This window comes from Micrasema longulum, unplaced genomic scaffold, assembly GCF_059751315.1.
Source record: "Micrasema longulum isolate JH-2025_06_02 unplaced genomic scaffold, ASM5975131v1 h1tg000260l, whole genome shotgun sequence".
Taxonomy (NCBI): Eukaryota; Metazoa; Arthropoda; class Insecta; order Trichoptera; family Brachycentridae; genus Micrasema; species Micrasema longulum.
The window spans coordinates 1,763,332-1,788,013 of NW_028277464.1; the positions used below are offsets into that span (position 1 = coordinate 1,763,332).

General features: G+C 33.1%; 1 protein-coding gene across 1 annotated transcript in view; it reads right to left on the minus strand.

Annotated features, from left to right (window-relative positions):
- LOC148283147 (meteorin-like protein) overlaps positions 1 to 24,682 on the minus strand; it is a 185,969-nt gene that overhangs the window by 12,336 nt on the left and 148,951 nt on the right. Inside the window, exon 2 of the mRNA XM_088223935.1 lies at positions 13,701 to 14,332. Within this exon, the coding sequence (XP_088080061.1) occupies positions 13,701 to 14,332 (632 nt within the window). The remainder of the gene's footprint in view (positions 1 to 13,700; positions 14,333 to 24,682) is intronic.

Here is a 24,682-nt window from a genome sequence, read left to right on the forward strand (position 1 = left end):
GTCGATACATAAATCCCTACACGCATAATTGGAGGGGTTAGATGGATAAAAAACCCTTCCCGGTGCGTTCTCCTCGCGTTGAAAAAAAGTAAGTTCGGATAACGGAGGGTGGAACAGGTATGCGTGTGTGCTGTGTGCTTTACGGACTCGGTCGGTGAATCCAGACAAACATTAAATTACTATAAATACGTACAAATTGGAGGCGAAAAATAACTTATACAATAAAATCAAAACAATAAATTAAAATTGCTTATATTTGAACTCAGTGTAGGCAATTAAAACACAAACTATACGCGCACAAACGACACGAACTATAGAAACAAGCCAGATATACTAGATTTATTTATTTCATTCCTTTTAGTACCGAGCTTGAAATAATTTATAGTAATATTTTCTGCTCATAATGTTTAATTTAAGAGACAAAAAAATTCCGATTTCAGTCTTAACAGAGCAATGAATGATAAAACTGTATTCTTAAATAAAATATCTTTGACAGCGGCGTTATAGAGAGTAGAATAAGTCAACCAAAATTAGATCCAAACTTAGATCACTACATACTGCGTAAGCAACATTCACGTGTGTTTGATCATACGTTTTTAATTCACTATACGAATTATGCTATTTACATAAATTATTAAATAATAAAGTAGACTCTTTTAACCTACTCTCCAAAATTAATCTTAATGTCCTCTTTCGCGTGACAAGAAATAAGTATTTATTCCACCTGCCAGTCTGTAGCACTAACTATGCACAACACTCTTTCGTCTATCGTTCTTTAACTATAAGGTTTTTTTTTTATTGATATATTTAACACGCCCCAACATTCTTTCTGGCTGCGATACGATCCCACTTGCTATTTAATAATACTCACGCAAATTCAATACGTATTTGATATAATCCTTTTCTCAAGATATTATCTATCTCTGCTAGGATATCCATCAGTATTAAAATATGAAAACCAAATCAAAAGCATCATTGCATGTTTATATTGGGTCAAAATGAAATCCTTACTACTGTAAAGTTAAGTGTGGACTAAACCAAGGACCAGTTTAATTACGGTATTTTTGTATCACCATAAAAATTCACCCAAATATTTTTTAACGTTAAACCGCTAATTATTAAATTCGATTTTAAATATAATAATGTGTCTGGTTGTAGAAGTCGAGGAAGGCCGAGAAAGACATGGCATGATCAAGTACAACAAATTCTTGAAAGTGGTCATGTGAAAAGTCAGAATAATCGACGTGCGTGCATGAGAAGATGTATGAATGTGAAGGAAGCAAAGGAAGTGTGCCAGGACAGAGTGGTGTGGCGTTCTATCCTCTCTGCCTACCCCTCTGGGGAAATGGCGTGATGGTTAGTTAGTTAGTTAGTTAATATAATTAGTTTAATAGTATGCTTTCTACCACCACTAAAGCTCTTACAGTTTATAAGGAATTATTAGCAAAGTTGCATGAATCATCCGCCTCATTATAAATAGTTCCACACACTATCATTATATTACACATTAATATGTATCTGCTGCAGGTAGACAAGGTTGTAGGTGTGGGGAGACCCTAGACCTAGACTAAAAATAAACGTCTAACAACCCCCTAAATAGGAACTCAGGAACCCAAACCCAGGGAGACAAAAAATAGCGAGTCAAGTGTTAGATTATGGAGGGTGAAGCGAAGTATCAAAATAAAAAATCACGACGTTTACTTACGCCAATGACTTAAGCATGAATTATTTAACATGATTTGTCAAATAATAAAAATATACAAAACATTTATTTATTTTATTTTATACGGTAATTTAATTCATAAGTACATACTACATGTTATTTACTTTCTCCTTCAGGTGTGTAAAATATTCAACTATTAATAGTGATATTTGTCTAATTTTTAAAGCGTATTTTTTTGTAAAAGATCACCTTAAAGGCGCTTTACAATTCTATGCTTACATATTAAAAATTATATTCTAACTAAGCTAACGCTACATACATTTAACTATCTGATTCAAACGATTTCAGTTGAGATCTGAACTTACTGGGACTGTCAATGATTCGCAAGTGTTAAGGCAATTTGTTTTACCAGTAAGGCAAGCCCATATATATATATTTTTAATTCTTCTTCTTATTTTCCACTCCTAAATGAAGCTTGTGGACATCACCGGTTGCCTCCAGGAGACCCTATCGCCAGCCAGCATTTTTGCCTCCTCCCACGTCAATCCAGCGCCCCTTAGTTTCGCCGATTAAAGTTGAAAGATTGTCATCGACGGCCTTCCAGGACGGCGTGAGCCCGCAGGTTTAAAGAAGAGGCAACTTGGGTTTAGCGTCTCCTGAGGCATGCGCAGCACGTGTCCAAGCCAGGTCCACAGCCGCATGCTCAAGACGCTCGTTATAGGAGACTGCTGCATCCGTTCTCGGACTTCAATGTTAGTTATAAAATCGATCCACCAATATTATTTTCAAGCACTTTCTCTCAAAACTCGGAAGTTTGGTGTTTTGAGCTTTGATAAGGTGCCAAGATTCGCACCTATATAGGAGTACTGGCATTATACATGAGTCGAATGATCGGCACTTTGGCATGTTTTAATTCACTTGTGTGAAAATATGATGTATGCTTTCTTCACTAGTAGGGCAGTCTACAAATCAACCAGAAGGCATATTATGACGAATAAGAGCACAAGAGGTGGCTTCTTTTTTGGTGTGGTATTTCGTTTTTTGTACTTTTGTCTAAATGTGTATAAGTGGAAAAAATGTACCTGTAAATAAAACTTAGCAAATAAAAAAACAGAGATAAGAAAAAGGACGAACAGTCCCTTCCCGTTTTACACAAACACGGACAAATTACAGGATTCCTAAATGCTAATGTCACTCAACCGCTGGGCCAATTTAGCCACATTTGTATTCTGCGGTCAGTAATGAAATCCCGCGGCTAGAGGCCCATTGGCTAGAGGAGCACCGAACGAGAAACAAGATATCGCCCAAAGGGACGAGAGACCAGGCTCGATATAATAAGGCTATATAAATTAAAGTGCGTCATTATCTACGTTTATAGCAAAATTGTATACGACCGATAAACGTATCAATCTATGTAGGTATATGATTCATTCCTATGATTGTTTCGTAGGTTGATTTTTTCATTTTTTTACGACAGGATAAGATAAAAAAATAGTATAAGTAAATAGTATAGTATAAAGCATTAATGCGAGAGTCCTCCTTACTAGAATAACCTGTTCTAGAGAGGACTGTACAGATGAAATATATTACAACGAAGGGGGAAAAGATTTTTAAAAGGGAATATGGAAGTCTAGGCATTCACATGGCTGTCGTTGGCTAGTTGAAGTGGCCACTTTGCATGCTGTATAACATTCACCATTCTGCCTATGTTTAAACAATCATATTTCCCCAACTAGTCCATCTGTTAACCTATGTGAAGTAAACCTTTGTTGAAGTGAGTGAAATTTATCTGACTGAATTAATTCACCTATTAGGCAACGCATGAGAATAATAGCTGACGATGAAAGCGCACGAGCAAATGCTGAGAAGTTCCTGATTGCCCTACTTTGGAATATCCTTCCTGATCCTAATAGTTTAGCTAAAATAAAAATAATAAAGTAGCAGAAAAATCCTGTTTTTGAAATATAAACCTTGTATATTATAAACAAGGTAAAAAATAAAGCAACTCCTATATGATTTTATTTTTTTTAAATATGTATATATACATTTCTATATTTTTTTAAGTTAGTTTAATTAACAATATTTGGACTGTAGAATTTTTGAAATATTAAAATTACATTGGAAGTTTCATTATCCATTGTTTGTATAATCTTATTTACTTATTTTAACTGATTTTTGAGTCAGGGCGGATGAATAATGCACTTCTGAGTGTGAAATAGAACCAGAACCCTAGACGAGTGCTTTCGACTCGATGACTACTCTCAGGTAAAAATACTGAAAAAGGAAACTGATTGAAGATAGGTCTGTCTCGTAGATTTGAGGTCCTGGGTTCGATTTCTGACAGGATAGACGCGAAATGTTGGCACCGAAAGCGTAATACTGATCATAACTTAAATAAACACGATAGTTGGAGTGCTACGTGCCATATGCATCATTGAGTACGGATGGGGAAATTATGAAGCAATTTTTTAAAAGGCTGCAAATGTATATTTGCTAACACAAAATATAATAAAGATTGATTTTTCGTCTACGGGATACATAATAAACAATAAACAGACAATGGAATATTTCCACGGAAATACACACATTATGAGTGTTTTTATTCAATGTTAATAAAAGCAAATAAAACACAACACAGTTGTTGGGCAAACACTAAACGGTTTTCCAAATGCTGACCCTTTTTTATACATTTTGTACCTTTTTAGATGTTTTTTTTCTTGTTGATAAATTCCGCCAAATCCGGAGCTAATTTAGTATTTATACACGAATTTTGTTCAGAACGTGACCCCCATTAGAATGTTATGCTTAGTAGATCTTTATTCTATAAGGTAAACATTTTATATGGTTTATGGTAGAATAAGGTGTTGGAGAATGAAATTAATGACCACGGAATATCATGTTCGTTTCGCGTCGCGCATACAAATTTAAAATATCAACGAAAAATATTTTTGAATGTATTTTTCAGACATTGGATTCTCAAAATTATGTATTAGACAATACTAATTACTGTTTTATAAGGAGAATAATTATGTTGATTTCAATTCAATAAACGAAATAAAAAATATATAAAAAAAATCTCAGTGTCCAGGCGGACGAGGAATGAAGTTCAATGTGTGAAATAGAACCAGATCCCTTAAATAGATGGCTGCTCTCCGGTAAAAATCTTCTTCGTGGTCAGTACCTCTGACTCACGGGTCCGAGGTTCGAATCCCAACTTGATTCCCATTTTCTAATGATGAATTATTTACAACTCGTTGAAAATAATTGGGTAAATTGTAAAATAAACATTTTTTTGAAAAATAAACATTTCAAGGGTTTTTAAACTGCAGTATTTCATAGTTCGTGGACTGGCACCGGAAGCGTAAGACTGATGATCTTACCTTATTTTTATTATTATAGTTGAATAATTTATATAGCGACATTTTTGTAAAAATCACCTCAAGGGCGCGGTACAATAAATAAATATACCAGCACGTCTTGCGGATACAGAGCGAGCGCATGGACGGTAAGTAATCATTACGTTTTGATTTGACAATGAAATTTAGTGTTTGAATGATATTACATTTATTTTTTTAAATAAACTCATTTTTCAAGACAGGTGTTAGATTACAAGTCTCGCAGCTACTGAGCGCATAGACTGTTGAAATTCTAGACTCCATTAAAAAAATTAAGTATTTTATGGTTGATAACATTTACATATTGAACCAAGATTATCGATTGTCTTGCAGCTACTAAGGGCGTGGACGGTAAGTAATCTAGCCCCCATGTACAACCCCAACAGATGATCGAACTACGCTACATTTGGTTAACCAATAAGTGCGGAAAGGGGATGATGATGATTTTTATAAAACAGGTTTAAATAAAGCATTTAAGTAAATTATAATTAACACATTTAGTTTATTTATTCATTCATTTACAAATAATTCATTAATTTCCATTCAGTGAGACAATTCCTGGACAATCCGGGCCAATCCTGGAATTGCAAATTAATAAAACTGGCGCATCGAGAATTGAGGATCGTTTTAACAAAGCTAAATATCTACAAAATGAAAATTTTTCAGAAGGTATGTTCATGTTAAAAATAAAACAATTACGATTTTAAATAAAATAAAAATTACATTTTATAGATATATAAAATGCTTACACATGTACTAAAAATCAACAATGTAGAATCAGTAAAATTATTTACAAAAATGTTCGAAATTCACGAATTTTCTCAAAAAAGAAATATCTACATATTTTTGTGATAGGAATGTATGGAAAATTGATTTGTGTTGGGAATTAAATAAGTTTACTTTTGCATGAAATCATTTTAAACTGATTTTTTGTAAAATTATATGTCTACTGATATATCTAAGTACCTATGTAAATAAACACATTTAGGTATTTACCTCCGATGTATTTTTTACATACAAAATAGCACAAATAAATTTATTATGATTATACTTCTTTTTTCTTGGCCAAAATCATGTTTTGTTTGTGATTTTTTTTTATTTTAAAAACTCAACACCCCAAAAAAATATCTAGATATTTCGTTTTGTAAAAACTAGTGTAGTGTAGTTATTTCGTTTTGTAAAAACTCACGATATTTGAACCGCTACAACTTCGCACATATTTGGTTTTATTAAAGTTTTATTTCACCAATCGATAAAGCTCACGTGGAAGAACCCATTTCAATAAAAAAACGCATTTGGTTTTTTTTTTTAGAAATTTCACATAGTGAAGACGGTCCTCAATTGGAACCGCGTCACTATTTGCAGTCTGCAGTCTGCAGTCTGGAGTCGATCATATCAAATGCAGTTAACGACGTCGAAGCCAATTAAGAGTATTAAACGACGATCTTTTGATTGGAGAATCGACCGAGAAAACTTCATCGGCGAACATAATTATTATTGTGCCGTATTCGGCCGTTCTTGAAATACGGCGACGCGCAACTGGCAACTGGCGATCGGAGCACTATTTTAATTACGAGGCACAGATTTAACGACTTGCGTAACCTGAAGATTTCTTTATTGGTGCGTGAAATATAAAGTAATATGGAGAAGTGATAGCTGATAACTTTTACCCGGCTTCCGTGCCTTATTGCTCCATGTTATGATACTTTTAACGGCCGAATACAGCCATAAAACTCGTGACTTCTGATTTAATTATGTTAATCCTTTCAGACTTCCATTGATTAGAGTGATGAGAGTCTTCAGTCACAGCCGGTAGAGACGGTACAGTTCGCAAATTCGCTTAAGTGAAGTCGGTGTTTTTTTAAAATATATGTGTTATTAGATTATCCAAATTAGTAAATAAATTAACAAACATTGAGAACTCTATAATTTTCTGCTTTACTATTAGTGTTTTTAGTTATATTAAATCTATTTGTGATCACAATTCTAAAAGGAACGCTATTTACGAGTGTAAATAAATCGCTACCTACAACTGATAAGGAACAGCTGACTGCCGCCGTACGTAGCGTATTTACTACGAAGAAAGATGACGCGCGCAAATACAGAAATGATAATCAATTTAAGCGAACGTATTACAGCCCTAAGTGAAGAGATATTACAAATGAAAGACTTAATCATGGAACAAAATAAAATTATTCATTTGTTACTACCTAATCATATTTCTGGACAAAACTCGCTTTCGTATGTAGATGCCACAAATAAAGTAAACACCCCGAGACATACTATTATTGTGACTTCAGATGATCCGAAAGTCGACAGTGAGGAGGTTGCCAAATCAATCAAATCGAAGATCAGTGTCTGCGACCTAGGAATAGGCGTTCAAGAGTTTCGCAAAGTCGCGAAACGTAAAGTTATTATATCTTGCACAAATAAAGAAGATAAAAACACTTTAAAAAACGCCATTAACAATCAAACGAGTGGAGGATTAAAAGCTGAGGAGGTAGTCACTAAAAAACCATTAGTTATCTTTAAGTATGTCATGAACGAAATATCAGAAGATGAATTTTTTAAATGCCTTAAAAAACAAAACAAATTGCTTCAAAACATTGAACCGATGGACTTAAAGATTAAATATCGAAAGCGCGTTAGAAATCAGCATCTTTGCCATATTGTTGCGGAAACAACTGCAGCTATTTGGAGGGAGCTAATATCTGCAGAGAAAGTGAATATCGGTTATCAACGCATAAGTGTACTAGATGAGTCGCCATTAATACAGTGCGGAAATTGTTTATTTTACGGACATACAAAGCGTTACTGTGATAGAAAACTGACGTGTGCATACTGCGGTAGTGAACATACAATGAAGGAATGCAATGTTAAAGTACAAAAGGACACCTCGCCAAAATGTGTAAACTGCGCCGACGGTGACGGATTAAACGTACATACGGCGTTCAGTCCGGATTGCCCAGTAAGAAAAAGGATGGAGCAGAAAGCGAGAGCGAGAATTCAATATACTTGCTAAAATTGAAAACTGGGATTTGGATTACATTGAAGAAACTAATCTAGCATACGAGCGCACAACTAATTTGGAAGAATGGATAAAAAGGGAAACAAATACTAGCAATCTCGTGTGTATTCAATTAAACATAAGATCGATATCTAAATATTGGGACGTTTTAAATATACATTTGAATAACTCGTTAGAAAATATCGACGTAATAAGTATTTGTGAAACTGCAATAACGGACCCACACCATATCGACTTATATACGTTACAGGGTTATAATATGTATTATTACTGCCGACCAAAAAAAACGGGAGGTGGAATATTACTCTATGTTAAAAATAATCTTAAATTTACGGAAACAAAAATTGAATGCACTGAAAACGTTTTTGAATTTGTGTGTGGATTATTAACTTTAAAAAATGGCAAAAAATACCACCTGTATTCAATATACCGTCCACCAAATACAAATAAAATGGTTTTTATAAAAGAAATTGAAAACGTTTTTAAAAAAATTGCGGAAAAGGACTCCATTATATTTCTCGGAGACATCAATTTAAATCTTCTAGATTGCAATGATGGGACAACTTTACAATATGAAAATATGATGGCCTCCTTCGGCATGACAAGATGTATAAAAGACGTAACAAGAGAGGTGATCGTTCAACAGAGGACAGTATGCTCGTGCCTGGATCACATCTATGTTCGTGACAGGGAGTGCGTGGATTTAAGGACATGTGTTTATGAGAGTAATATAGCTGACCACTACCTGATAGCTCTTATCATTCCTGAAACTCCATTGATGGAAGACAAGAGTAAGCAGTCCCAATATTTTACTTTTCTATCTGATAAATTAATTAACATGAACATCAAACTAATAAATTGGGAGCCGCTTCTAGAGGAGACTGGATCTGTTTGTTTGTATAATAAAATATATGAAAATTTTGAAAGAGTTTATTCCAAAAGTATAGTAGTTAGAAATATAGAAAATACGGTCAAAAACTGTGGAAGAAAAATATGGGCAAATTCTAATTTACTAGTAAAAATAAAAATAAAAGATGCACTTTGGAACAGATGGAAAAGATCACCTAAAAACATAACTTTTGAAAGGGAATTCAAAGCATATAGAAATAAATTAAACAAATATGTGCTCAAAACAAAGAAAAACTATTATAATAACAGGTTCTATGGTTGCGGCTATGACATTAAGTCTACTTGGAATGAAATTAATAAAGTATTAGGAAGAAATAATAAAATTGATTGTGACACAGTTATTGAAAAATATTTCTTACTGAAAAATTCAATAGAAGACACGACAGAAAAATTTGGATCTTTTTTTGAGGTTGGAGTGAAAGACTTGCTGCACAAATGCACTATTGAAACCAGTGAAATCACGTTTACACCAAAACAGCATTCAATGTATTTGCCTAGAGCTAAAACTTCTCAAATAACAAAAATTATAAGCTCGATGAAAAATTCTAAAACAACCGGTATTGACAATATAAGAATGTGCGATATCAAAAAACATGTCTCGGTGTTAGGTCCTATAATTACACACCTTATAAATATTATTTTGCTGACTGGTGTGATTCCGGAGATGTTTAAACATAGCATAGTTAGACCAATTTACAAAGGGGGGGATCATTCAATTGTTAATAATTATAGACCAATTTCACTTTTACCTGCAATTGAAAAAATTTTAGAAAAATATGTCTGCATTTATTTAGATATTTATTTAAAAAAGTTCAACATCATTGATCCTTTCCAATATGGTTTTCAAAAAAAAAAGAGTTGCGATGACTTGCTGCAGGATTTCGCAGATTTCATCAATAACAAATTAAATATTTTGCATCATGTCACTGTACTTTTCATCGATTTCTCAAAAGCTTTTGACACTTTGTGTCATTCTAAATTAATATGTATTTTGGAGTCAATTGGCATAAGGGGTAATTTATTAACTTTTTTTGAAAATTATTTAGTGGGGAGGAAAATGAGTATAAAAATAAAGAATTCATTAAGTCTAGCGAGGGAATGTCTATCAGGGGTGCCACAAGGGTCTATCTTGGGTCCTAAATTGTATATAATTTATGTGTCAGTGATTTGCAACGTTTTTAAAGAAGTAAGGAGATTTATTTTTGCAGATGACACCGCACTAGTTATTTCCAATAAAAACCCATTAGAATCACAAGAGATATTGCAAAGTGATTTCAATAAATTGTTAAAATGGGCTCATGACTATGGTCTCATTATAAATGCAAAAAAGACTAAATGCTTATACATAAAATCTCCTCATGCCAAAAAATATGTTTTGCCTAATATTATTGCTCATTGCACAGATTGCTTGCATGATGGTATTTCTAACACATGTAATTGTGAACTCATAGAATTTGTGGAGGAGTATAAGTATTTGGGTATTTTTATTGATCATAATTTTAAATGGGATCGTCATATATTTAAACTTTGTGATCGATTGCGGACTCTTGTGAGTACTTTCTATAAGTTATCTTTTATTTTGCCTAAAGTCACTCTTAAAATTATTTATTTTTCTTTAGTAGAATCAATAATAAGATATGGTATAAAGTCGTGGGGACATTCGACTAAAACTAATATTAAAATGATCCAGGGTCTACAGTATTCTATAGTTAAGCGAATTGTACCTGCAGAGATTTACGAACAAAGAAGTAATAATGATCTCCTGTACAAAACAAACAAAACTCTGCCTGTTCGAGGAATACTGTGGCTTTGCATCATTTTGGAACAATTTCATAGTAATACATTCAAGTTTCCTCTCAAACATAACCATAATACACGCTTCACGTCTAATGATGGCTTGGTAGTACCAAAAGTATGCAATAAATATGGAAATAGAACTCTCAAATATTTAGTACCTAGAATTTTTAATTTATTACCAAAAGAACTTAAATTTAACTCACATTGTAACAAGAGCAAAATAAGAGAGTGGCTACTCGATCAAGAGTTTATATATGAATAGTAGCTTAGGTATAAATATTTTATTTTTTCATGTATTTTCTTGTATTTAAAAAATAAATTTATATATTATTATTTGTATAAACATGTTTATTCTGATCTTTCCGGCTGTTAATTTTTATATGTAATTCATTGTTTTTATAAATGTAAATAATATTATTAAGTCAGTATAAATATAATCTTCACCAACAAGCTACAAAAAGTGGCTTGGTGGGATTTTAGTTTTAGTAAAAATATAACAAGTGAAATTTTTTTAAATTGTAAAAATGTATAATTATGCTATTAAATCAAATAAAAAATAAAAAAATAAAAAAATAAGATTCATGTAGATAAAAAAATATATTTCTTATTCTGTATTTATGTATCTAACAGAGACCGCCGACTGACTTTTTGTCACTGTCACGTTGTGTCACTGTGCGCTCACTACTCACTACTGGTGAGAAAATGTTCATTTAGCGATGGATTTCGAAGAGGTCGCAGTGATTTGCGCTCTTGAATTACGCAGAAGGAAAATTAAACGAAAGAAACACTACAATATCCTCTCAAGTTTTTTCAATTATTTTCGTATGTCAATAAACAGTTTTGAAATAATTGAATTGAAATCGCGTCCCACAATTTCCTTTTCAAATGAATATCAGAGAATTCCTTGAATTTTTTTATATGCAATGCTGGCCTTTTCTCTATGTCTTCTATTAACAATTCGTTGTCAATATATTCTTGCAGAGAAGCAGCCATGTTAAATCTCGCCCGCATTAATAAAGGTTTCAGCTCTTTAACTTCACAAACATCAACATATGAAAGGGTTGAAGGAATATAGATGTTCAAATATGGGTAGAATGGTGAAGTGGCCACATAAACCAGCCAATGACAGGTCATAAGCCCTGTAAATGCCATGACTTCTATATTATGATTCAGGAAGAGGAAAACTTGTCGAAATCCGGCGCTCCCCAAACACTAGATTTGGAGATCGTGCTTTTGCCGCCGCCGGCCCCTCTGCCTGGAACCAATTGCCTTCAAACTTACGAATCATCGACAGTCCCAGTCAGTTCAGATCCCAACTAAAATCCCACTTCTTTAAACTATCATACCCTCAATTTTAAATCTGGAAATATAATGTATCACTTAAGTTTAGTTAGAATGTAAGTTTAGATATACAATTGTAAAAAGCCCTTGAGGTGATTTTTAACAAAAATGGCGCTATATAAATCAGCCAATTATTATTATTATTATCTTGTCTAAAATGTTCTTCATCACTGTTGTAATAATATAACTGAATCTTAAATATAATTGAAAAATTCACAACACACGTCCGTTTGGTAGGCGTCTGCCGGCAGTGACAAAAAGTTCCTAGTGAGCGCACTCCCATAGCAATGCACAGGCCGGGAGACAGTCACGCTGAAACTTTGTGTCACCGTATTGTCGTATCGCCACAGTGAGCGCACTCTCATATATCTCCATAGCACTTGACGCTGTGACAAAAAGTCACCGTGACCTTTTGTCACAATCAGCAATAGGGGCTCTAAAAGAATTATTTGGAAGTTTTTGATATTTTCGATTTTGTGTATCTTTTATGCTTTGGAAGTTATTTGAAAATAATTTTGTTTATTACGATGTGTAATTGTTGCTACTTTTTTCACTTCGAAATTTAAAATAATAAATATTTAAATGAGCGAATTGGGGTGGTATTCTGAACGCAAAAGCGCGCGTAGAAAACGCATTTTTAACGCGTATTTACGTGCTAAATACACGCTAACAGAGCGGTCTCTTCGAGGGCAATTCCGTTCAGAATACCAGCCCTGAAAAGGTTAACGCATGGAAAGTAGAGGCACACGTAAAACTTGATTGCTTTATTTATTTGGAAAGTTTGATGGGTTTAACACACATGTATATATATTTTTATACAGAATTTACGGGTTACTAAGACAGAAAAAACGACAAGCTAGGACAACGGGTATGCAGATAATTGTAATTTTATCAAGATCTGGTTTTATTATAATTAATAAAATTAATAATTATAGATAAAATGATTAACATTTAAAAAAATATATAAACGTAAATCTAGAAAGTAAAATTAAATTTTCTGTATGAAAAATAGACCATGTTTTTATTTTTTTCCTAAACATGTTCAATTACCAGTTACCGACGAAAATACTTTAAACTTTTATACAAGTATACATATTTTCGTACATAAATATCGATTTTACTTTATACTCACTGATAGTATAAGATAGCGATTGTAATCGCGACCAAGGGCCTTTTTTTTCTTGAATCTTTATGTACAAAACGTCAATGTTAATTTAAAATTTCAAACCAGTTTATTTAAAAAAATAAGCAAAAAGCTCACAGAGTGAAAAACATTTTTTTTACCATTTGTTTAACATTTTGTCAGTTGGTTCTCTTCACCTGCAATGGGCTCATATATTTCATTTTAAGCGAACAGCTTAAAGCTGATATGCTTACATCTATTTAAGGAACGTGAGTTGTCAAAGTAATTTCACTTTTCCAAAACCAATCTAGCCCATTTTTTAATTTAGCTATTGAGACTACACATTGATATCACCTATTGTGGCAGCTTATTCCATCCGCCAATAACTCTACTGATTGTATATAGTTTTGGTAACACCGTTTGTCGATATAAAGCGCAACTCACCTAGATCACTGTTACAGAAAGCATTGGCCATTTCTTGGTCCGTGCAGGGCCGACACTCCTCAGCCGCGGGGTCGTACGAATGCGCGGGCAGGGCCTGGAGGTCATACATCAGCCTGGCTGGTCTCCTGGGAGCGTCTCCAGCGGAAGGAGTTGCCTCCACGTACACGGCTGCCTGACCACCTTTGGACTTGAAGCAGCGAACACGAGAATTTCGTCCGTCGTCGGGGGAGTAGAGAGGAAGCAAACCGCGGCTGCCTTCCAAGAACAGACGGGCAGGGAAATCTTCGTCTTTTGTCTTGTTTTTGGGAGCCCTTTCTTTTTTCTCGATCACAAACGGAAAGTCATCGTCGAAGTCATCTTCGTTTACCCTCCATTCTTTCTTGAAGTCGTCTTGGGGCTTTCTTTTGAATTCTCTGAAGTCTAAGACGCGGTCTTCGCTGTAGAGGTCCGGTTCTTGGTCGTCATCCTCGCTGGGAGAGAGGATTCTGACGCAGACCCTGAAGTCCTTGTTGGAGTTTTGCAGGCGGAGAAGGACGCGCAACGCCCCGCGTGGGTAAAGCCACGTGATCTTACCAGCCTTACACCGCAGGTACACGGGAGTTACTTCTCGGGATGTGCCGCTTGTCAGACCGCTGAAACGAAATGAAACAACTCATTAGTTTGTGTTTCTGCTAAATTAGTCCAACTAAATTACTTTTATACACAAATAAAAAGTATTTTTTACAAATGTTTTTCAAAATCTCAATGATATTATTTAGATAATAATCTTAGTGCTTAAGTGCTTGGAACAATGAAAAAGGTTCCTTTACGCTATCCTTTAAAAGAACTGTTCGAAAATTGCAAAGTTCTAGATAGATGTGCGGCAGCTATTTGTTAAAGAGGCACTTGTAAACTTCTGGAAATCTGTAGATAAAGTCAGGGCTCAGGACACAGCAAAATATACAGACGCGATCAGCGGGAAGGATTAATTGGCCCTACCACTCACTCAAAGCTAGCTCAAAGAAACTTTACCTTCCTGACTTCTAAAATTTTTTAACTTCAACTTCCGGCAGCCATAAAGAACTTTACAAGTGCCAATGAATTTAAGAAAAATGTTTGCAATTGGTTGCTGCACATTGATAGGGACGAAGTTGTCAATCTTCTTAAAGTTCGAGATTAGAGGAAATTGACTAATCTGCTTTCCATCCATACTTTTATTTGCTTTTTATATTTCTTGATATTTTTATGTTTTTTCACTATGAATTTTTGTATTATTTAATTAAGTACTCTTAGTTATTTTAACTCTCTTTAGTAATTTTAATATTTATACTTTGTTTTTTTGGATTATTATTTTATTGCATAACATGTCATTATAATTTTATTTTATTTATTTTATTATGTATTTTTTATTGTTAATTGTTATGGCTTGACACGGACACAGCCTAAAAAGCTTTGATGAGTTCATTAATATTTAAACGAGTGTAATTTTGAATGAATAAATAAATAAATCACTTCAATCAAGCACTAAGTAACCACGTCACATAAAATCACAGTTTTCGAATCAATAAAATAAAATTGTGAAGTAATTCGGATCTATTATTAGGACCCTGTTTATAAGGAATACCTTGGTGCTTAATAATAATGTAAGGTAAATAATAAAAAGTAAAACATTTATAATATTTAAAAACAATGTTTTTTCCGACAAACAAATCGCAGGCAATTATTTATTACAAGTAAAACTCGTTTCCTTTAAACTGATGTTTCGATTTGTCGCATTTACTTGTCCACTGACAATATTATGTAAATGTGAAATTAGCATCGAAGAGTGCTTTAACGGGGCATACTTGACATGCTTCCGGATAAGGATTTTTGTCATGAAAGTAATTTTATATGGATCGCCAAGAACATTATTAATAAAAACTTATAAAAGGAATGGAGGTATGTAACTGGAAGTTTAATAAAAAACTCAATCGTTTTTGAGCTCATTCGAGATTAAAAAAATAAAAAACTCTGAAAAATCGTTTTAAGTCGTGTTTCAATATAATAAAAATATAATTAAAGCTTGAGATATCGGGATGCGAATAGTCAAATTCTTACATATAATAATTGAATAATAAGAATCTCGTTATAATAATGGTCAATTGATTTTCCATAACTGGTTTTGAATTATTAACTTTAAATCGCCGTTGTTTTTGCCAAAAATTATTAAATGGTAAAATAAACGATTTTTTTATAATTGATCGAGTGTAATGGGGAACTTTAGCCCTACGGGAAATTAGATCCAAAAATTTTTTTCTTGCGCGCGGTAAAAATAAGAGCATTAAATTGTACGGCAAAGTTTCTTGAACATGTACAAAAAAATATTTCAATAAAAAAGCACTACTTTGATTGACGTCACTGGTTCATATGAACCAACCAATGATGTGAGAGCTGCGAAGGATATCCGGTTGGCTTACCGTAAATGAACCAATGGGAAGAACTAACAGAGAACAACCTATGACGTCACACGCGAAGTTATTTCAGAAATACAAAACTTAAAAAAATCATAGCTCTGATAAAACGATATGTTGTTTTTTTTTTTGGCTTAGTTTAATAGTCTATTAACAAATAAAAAAGATACACTAAACTTCCTCATTGAAAAAAAAAACATTTGACATGTCATTTGAGAGTAAGAATTCATCATCATCATTATTTCCTTATTCCCACCCAGTGGTGCATAGGGTGCTGCATTGGCACTCCAACTTTCTAGGCACCAGTCCAGAGATAATGGTAGAGAAAATGGTAAATAATGGTAGATAATGGTAGGCGAATGCGCCAACCGATTCCTTTTCCAGGATTAATACATGAAAGTAGTCATCGAGGCGAAAACGCTTGTCCAGGATTCTGGATCTATTTTACATACAGAACTTTATTCCTCATCACCGCCTGGACACAAAAAAGGCGGGAATTAGCGAAAAAATATTTGTGTCGAGTTCTAAACTGTGATTCGATCGATTGATTGATTCGATTGATACGAAAAACGACTTTTTGCGTCGAGCAACTGTGAACCTAGTGTCTGTAGTCAATACTTATAGTATAACTATTACTAACACTTATAGTTGGTTAACACTGAGCTGTCGCGATCCATTAACAAGTTTAGTTTTATTGGAATTTATGTCTGTGGATGCTAAATAGCACTCGGGTCATTATTGTGTTTGTGTAAGTGCAGTCAGCAGTCAGTAGTTGGCGTTTGGCAGTCTCTGTCTATAGTCTATGGTCTACTCTACAGTCTACAGTCTACAGTCTACACAACACACCTACACTCCACACCACACGGCCGATTGGCACGCGTTACATTGCCTGGACATGAGATAATACAAATTATACGGTAGTACTCTCACGTACATAATATTATCCTACATGTATCACCGCCAATACCCGCTACCGAGAATTATGATACACGTGCTATAAATAAAAAGCGTAATACAATATTTACAAATGATTAATATTACACAATTAGCGTACCTATCTTTATTAAAGTGCCATTAAGGCTGCGGTCTACTAAAAAGTAAGGAAATCATACGATTTAGCCATTTTAAAAGAATGTTTTTTTCAAAATCACGCAACTAAAAAAATTAAGAAAACATGCATTTGTTAAAGTCAAACAAGTGTAAAAAGTCTTATCGCTGGATGTATGATTTGGTCCATATCTCCGGTGTGGAAGATTTATAGAATAAAACCATTACGCATCAAGCGAATGTCTCTCGTCGTTATGGACTGATTTCCATTGCCAGCCGCGTTTATTTGTTAAATAAATACACATAATTAGATAGTACTAGAAGGAATTGTAATTTAGAAGTTATACCGAACGGTCACATTCGTATCCACCTGTAAACCTTAATATAATACCAATAAACAAGACATTACTACCAACTTCGCCTGACTATTTTTTTTCGTTCATCGGCGATTCCGTAACACATTAGATAAAAACAATATTAGTTACTTTTATTAAAAAAATATACTTAAAGGATTAATGCATCTCAAATAATTACTTATCGAGGCCAAACTTTGGTACATCGATTTTAAAATAAAGACTTATACCCGTATGCAGAGACAAAACTTAAGGTGAGGAAAGTACATTCTAATGTCAAATACGGAGAATAACCCGAAGGTGGAGACAATAGAATGTAATTTCCTCACCTTAAGTTTTGTCTCTGCAGACGGCCGTTAGTATTCAAGTAAAATAATTTAATGTTAATAAATTAAACAAAAGAACTGACGTGGCAAAATCTTAGATTTTTTTATTTAAAAAAAATTCTAAAATTTTAAATTACATAAATTTTACATTGATACAAATGTATACACTAGATGCGCAGCACTAAGCACCCGTCTTGTGTTCCATTCAACCTAAGTTCCGGAACCTAACTTGTAGTCGGTAAACGCGAAGCAGCGTAAAAAGGCGCAGTATATATATATAGTTGGATAATTTATATAGCGCCATTTTTTGTGAAAATCAACTCAAGGGCGCTGTACAATTAATAAATATCCCAGTACGTCTTGCAGCTACAGAGCGCATGGACGGTTGGGATTCTAGTTCCTCGTTTTCAATTAAGATCAATAAAAAATTATAACAGATAGGAGCTAGATTACAGAACGTCTTGCAGCTACAGAGCGCATAGACAGTTAGAAATTTAGCTCCCATTTACACATTTAAAAAATTGACAAATAAGTTCATTGTATTAATGATATTAAAAAAAAAATATGAGTAATAAAAAGGAGTAAGATTACAACACGTCTTGCAGCTACTAAGCGTATAGACGATTGGGATTCTAGACCCTGGCTGGCATAGCTAAACTGGCATAGACAGTTTTTTTTTTTACTTTACTACGCGTTTTGCGCGGCAATATTCACGCGACACCGCACATTTTTCGGAACATAATTTCAGCATAACATAATTCAACATCATTCACATCTCAGTGTAATTTTGTGATATTTTTCTTTAATTCTGCGTGAAATTATGCTATAACAACTATTTTAAAAAAATAAAAAAACATTTAAAATATTTGAGATCGAAAAAAAATTACATTTAAAAAATAATAAAATATGTAAGTTGTAAGTTTTTAATTTTTTATGGTACGTTTTAAGCAAAATATTTATGCTCACATTGGCCTTCGAATGGCGTTCAAATTTTGCTAAAAACTTACTGCAGAAATCAAATATTAAAAATTATCTCAAAAGCTCATGTGGATCTGTTACGTCTGGTCTGGAACCGGTTGAAATGCATTATTTTTGTTCAGTTTTCGTTACAGTTTTATTTAATTTTATTGCTTTACTTTAATGTGATTAATAACTAGATGCAATAAACTGTTTAACAATTGAAACAACTAAAACTATACAGAATATAGATAGAAGACAGCATAAGTTTATCTATGAATGTATAACGTACCATAAACAAACAAAATGTAAATACCTACATCAAACATAGGTGTGAATTGTGTGTTGTAAATTGTAAACAGCGTTGACAAATCTAATTTACAAAACATTATTAGTTATTAAAAACCAAGCGTAAATATTTACACATTTGTTATAGGCACATCCTAGAGTTCAGGCGAGACGAATTATTTTGAATTGTAAGTACGACAAACGAATATTTTTCTTTATTGTCTATCTAGAATAAAGGTATCCCTCTATCTATAATAATCTTAAGTCTATACAGATGTTTACCTTTGTTTTGAAATATGGGGACGTTTTTATGAATATTAAAGAGCGGAGAAGGTTGTTTGGTTAGGTACCGGAGGTGACGCTACGATGTTGAATTAGGAATTGGAAATTACCTTTAATCGATACATTGTACAACAGAAAATTATAACATTAATTTGTAAATAAAGAACGCATAAGCATTTCTGATATCGGATGGAGATGAATTTTTTTATACCTGGCTCCATTTTTGCAAAAATCATCTTAAGAGGAAACGCGGTAGCTGAGAATTTTAATGAATTGGTATTATTATTATTTTTTTTTTTTTATATAAATTTATTGCAAAAAAATAATATACATACTTAATAACAGGGAATCTATATAAAACCAATTGATGTAAAATGAAAAGCGGAGTGTTCTCTGTTTATGATAGTCTCCATTTAACATGGCACAGCCTGTTCTAAAATGGAGATTTTCTATCTTTAGAACATAAGTAGTCCTATACATTGTTTTTATGTCACTCTCTCGCAAATGCCTCCCCAATACTACTACTGATTTTCTTTATCAGCACCTTTTGCGTTTTTCAAAAATAGTTATCATATTTGTAAACCGTACGTCCGAAGACGTCAGATGAAACTAGGCGGTTTCAGGGGTTTTCGGATGGTCCTAGTTTCCATAATAATAGCATGATTCCTCCTCGGATTGAAAAGGAGTAATTCCTAATTTTGCTTCTCCAATTTAGTCTCCATCTTAAAGGACTCATATTGACCATATCGAGTCGTTCATCACCGTTTTCTAAGAAAAGTGGCATAGTTGTTTGGATTGAAAAGGAGTCATTATTCCTGTTTTGGAATAGAGCAATCTTTCAATCTGTTTTCATCGGAGAAACGTAGAACGGAGATGGATGTTATATGCATTTTCAAAATACTTAATGCTATAAGCAATGTCCCACCTCCGTTGCAATTAATTTCTCTTCGTGTACAAGAAGTCAAAATCTGCTATTTATCAAATCTTCTGATAGAAACTTTTGTTTTTATGCTCCAATATCCAGAATGTGTAGATTAGTCAATTCGTCACGTAACTTAGATTCTTTGGGATAGATCTTCCGGCTTTTTGTAGATCTCTTTGCCACTAAAACAGAGTGGGATGAAAATGAATTGGCATGGTTTAGCTCGAAGTCTTATATGAATAGGTATATTGTATACCATTATTTCATTGCCCTTGTTTGTCTTTGCTACATAGTTTTATATTGGAATTGGCTTAGGCCGTATATTTATAATAAATAAATCACTAATCTATATGCACTAGGTTTTTATGAATATATCTATCATATCTAGACTCGTGTCCGCAGACTTTATTAGGATACATAACTCATTCGGGTCGCTCGTGTTTATTGAATGTTGCCACACTCGAATAATAGCGGACTAAAATATCACACCCATACCTATCCAACTAATAATATATACTTTACTCACAATGTAATCATTGTTGATGCTAGGAATTGTCGTGAAGATTGTCATCATCATCGTCATAGCTCTGTCCACACCCGATAGTGCGTAGGGCACTGCATCGAAACACTAAATGCAACGTAAACCGATCATCTGTTACATGAAGGTAAGTTAATAAGTCTTACGCTTTGAGTACCAGTCCAGGAAAATTATATATTGCAGAGGCAAATAAGTGCATGCGGGCATTGGAAGCAAAGAGAGCAACCTCCAAAATTTTTTTTTGGTTTTGATGTCAATCAACTTTAGTTTTGTTGCAAATGTAGTTTAAAATCATACTTCTGTTGGTTTGAAAATAGTGTTAAGCAAACATAGCAATATCCATCAGCCATTTTGTTCGACCAATGACAGGCTTGAGATTTAAATTTTCAAAATGGCCGTGCCATAAAATTATTAAGAAAGTTTTTTGAATTTGTGTTTCTATTAAAGCTAATTTATTAGTATCTTAAAGTTAAAGTTTAATGAAAATAACACTTGTAACATGAAGGGCATTAGCGTAGCAGTTTTTGTTATTTTTCTCGAAAACACCAAAACGGGAGTTTGCTATCTTTGCTTCCAATGCCCTCAAGTGTGCTCTAGTAATAATATTGTATACACGGTGTTTTAGGGCCAGACCGAGAAACTTCGGAGGAATATTCCTCATGGTAAACTTTGAAAAAAATTTTTTTTTTCTAAAATATATTATTTTTTATGATTTGAAAATGGAGTAAAAAGTCTTAATTTCTCAGACTAGTATCCCTCACACAAAACCCTACCCCGCTGCGTATTGTAAGACACAATTTTAATTAATTTTGTTTTGAATTGTTTATAAAAAAATAAAGTCAAATAATTTCTAAGGCATAAAAATTTAAAAAAACATTTAAAATATCATATTTTTTAAAATAATTTATTATGCACACGCATATTTATTTTTTTATATCCGCGTGAATCAAATCAGGTCTAAAAAGGTTCATTAAAATAAAAATTAATAAAAGGTTAGTAACTCTGTTCATAATCATGAAAGGCGCCGTGGCGCAGTTGGTAAGACGGCCAACTGTGAAACTGGCGTCGCAGGTTCGATTGCAAGAAAAAAATCCTAGAAAGAATTTTTCTCAATTGCTCTAGGTGTTATGGTGTATTTTTCATTACCTGCTTCCATATCCCCTCTATCCTACCTGCTGACAAGCCTCTAAATAGAGGCTTAGCGGGTTATTCCTTTAATTGAAAAAATGTCCCGATTTATTGTTGTGCATTTATTGTTAATATTCGTGATTAAAATAAAATTGATTTCAAGGGTATTAAATTAAATTCATATAATATTTCTTTCGTTACGTCTCACTACCCATAATGTACATACTTGAATTATTTTTAAATACCTATTACAAAAATGAAACAGTTGCCATACATTAAGTATTTAGTGTAAGAACCTAATTTTATATTAATTCTAATGACTAATGACTAAATTATTACTCTGCTAAATTATTCTAATCTATATATAATTCCGGCGATTACCAACAGGTGGGTAATTTATAAGATCATCATAACTATACAGTTTCTAAATATGTAACATTACTTAATATGATATAAGTTAGGTTTACGTAACTTGCTGATACGAGTACGAGTATCCATTTCGCATACAACATACATAAAATAACATGTAGTAGAAAGTAAGAATTAGAGTTGTGTAACTTTGTTTGTAAGCCAGGCACTAGAATCCCAGCCGCCTGTGCGCTCTGCAGCTGCAAGACGTATTGGGACGTTTACTGTACAGCGCACTACGGGTGATTTTATCGAAAATGGCGCTATTTTCTTTATCCTAAGTAACAAAAATCATAAGTGTGGAAAACGAGAGACGTTTAAACATGGGCAGAATGGTGGTGTAAAGTGGCCACTTAAACCAGCCATTGCTTAAATGCCTAGAGTTCGATATTCCCTTCTCAAAAATGTTTTTCCTCTCTGTTGCGAAAAAAATATTACGTATTTTTTTGAACCTAACAGGCCACGAGGTCCAATTACTTCTAATACTACTGCTACTACCATCACGCCATTTCCCCGTAGGAGTAGGCAGAGAGAATAATAAGAGAATAAAGGCAGAGAATCCAAACTACACGGGGTCACTCAAAAAATACCCTGCACGTATATTTACTTTTTTATTTTGCAAAAGATACAAGTATTCATTCTTCTACATTTTTTGCAACTCTTTTAATGTTATACTATTATTTATACACTAAGTTCCTCAGTTACCTTTTTAGACTATCGTCTTATTGAGGTAACCGATTATTTTTTTAGATGAATTTATTTTACATTATGACATAGCTTAAAAATACCCGACAATTAATATAATGAACGTAATTACAATATGCTCGTCAGAGTGCGTATTGGAAGTGGTTTTTCTACAATAATGACGCTGTATAAGTTGCCCATCATCATTATTAGGAAATTCGATCAGTATTTTTTCATCTCTAGTGGCGAAAGAACCATTCTAAATAAGATGCATAATTGAACACGTGTTCTCAATTGAAGAAGACAGGCGAAGCTCGAATTTCTGTGGAGACAAGTGAGATGGAAAACACGACGCTCGGCGGGAGGAAATGAGATGGGTAGACTCATTTTGGGCTTTGTCGAGTAACCCGTCAATTAATTTGTATCGCGAACGAATTTCTGGTATAATGATATTACGCTTGTGTTTAACTCATTTACTCAATAATATAATATATTAAATAAATTAAATAATAATAATAATTTGTATTCCAGCTCGATTGGGCGGGTAGCCTAATACCCAACCAGACATAAAACCGGCACAAAGTATAAAGCATTCAGAATAAAATAAATAACAAAAAAAATGTATAAAGATTAAATAGATATAAAAATTAACACACAAATAGATTCTAAAATTAAAAAGAAAAAAACAAAAAGTATTTTAAAAATATATTTAAACTAAAAAGTATATTAGAATAGGTAATCCAAATTTAAAAGTAGTAGTATTAAGCGTCCTGGGCCGCGATTATGAACGGCTATCTTCATCGGTATATACTGAGACGGTATAAGCGAATATTAATTTACACGGCACGCAGTTCCTTACAAAGAAACATATTTAAAAGAATATAAACACTTCAATATAATGTGAAAAACATAAATATCAAATTGAAAAGTATAATATTACATAAATACTATAACACAGCAGTTTTATAAAAAGAACATATTTAGATATTTAAAAAATATTTAAACAATGTGTGCAGATAAAATTTTAAAAAGAAAAATATTTTTACATTTTTTTCTTCAAGAGGTACAAAATTATAAGTATATTAAATACGATAAAATTCTTTTGTCTCAAGAAAAAAAAAAATATTTAAAAAAAAATTGTTATAATAATAAGAATTAAAGTAATTCAAAAAAATAAGTTTATACATAAATATGGTACACAATAGTACCCATACAAAAGTAAACATATAAAGCGCTAAATGTGTTTGTATTTTAATGAAAATTCATAGTATCTTCGTCGGTAACCGGTAATGAAACATGTTTAGAAAAAAAAATGCAAACATTCTAATTTTCATACAGAAAACTTAATTTTACTTTGTAGATAAATTTTGACTTCCTATCAGAATACGTACCCTGAGCCCCGATTACAATGGGGAGTTCACAGAGTTATCTTCAAAAGTAAAATCAAAATTAATGTACGAAACTGTGTATAGTTGTAGGAAAATTTTTAATATCTTCATCTACCGATACGTCGGGTACGTCTCGAAACCGGTAGACTAAAAAAGTCGGCAAGTGGGTATATACGAATATTTACTAACATTAGTTACTAATAAATATGTACCGTAAAGGATAAACCACGGG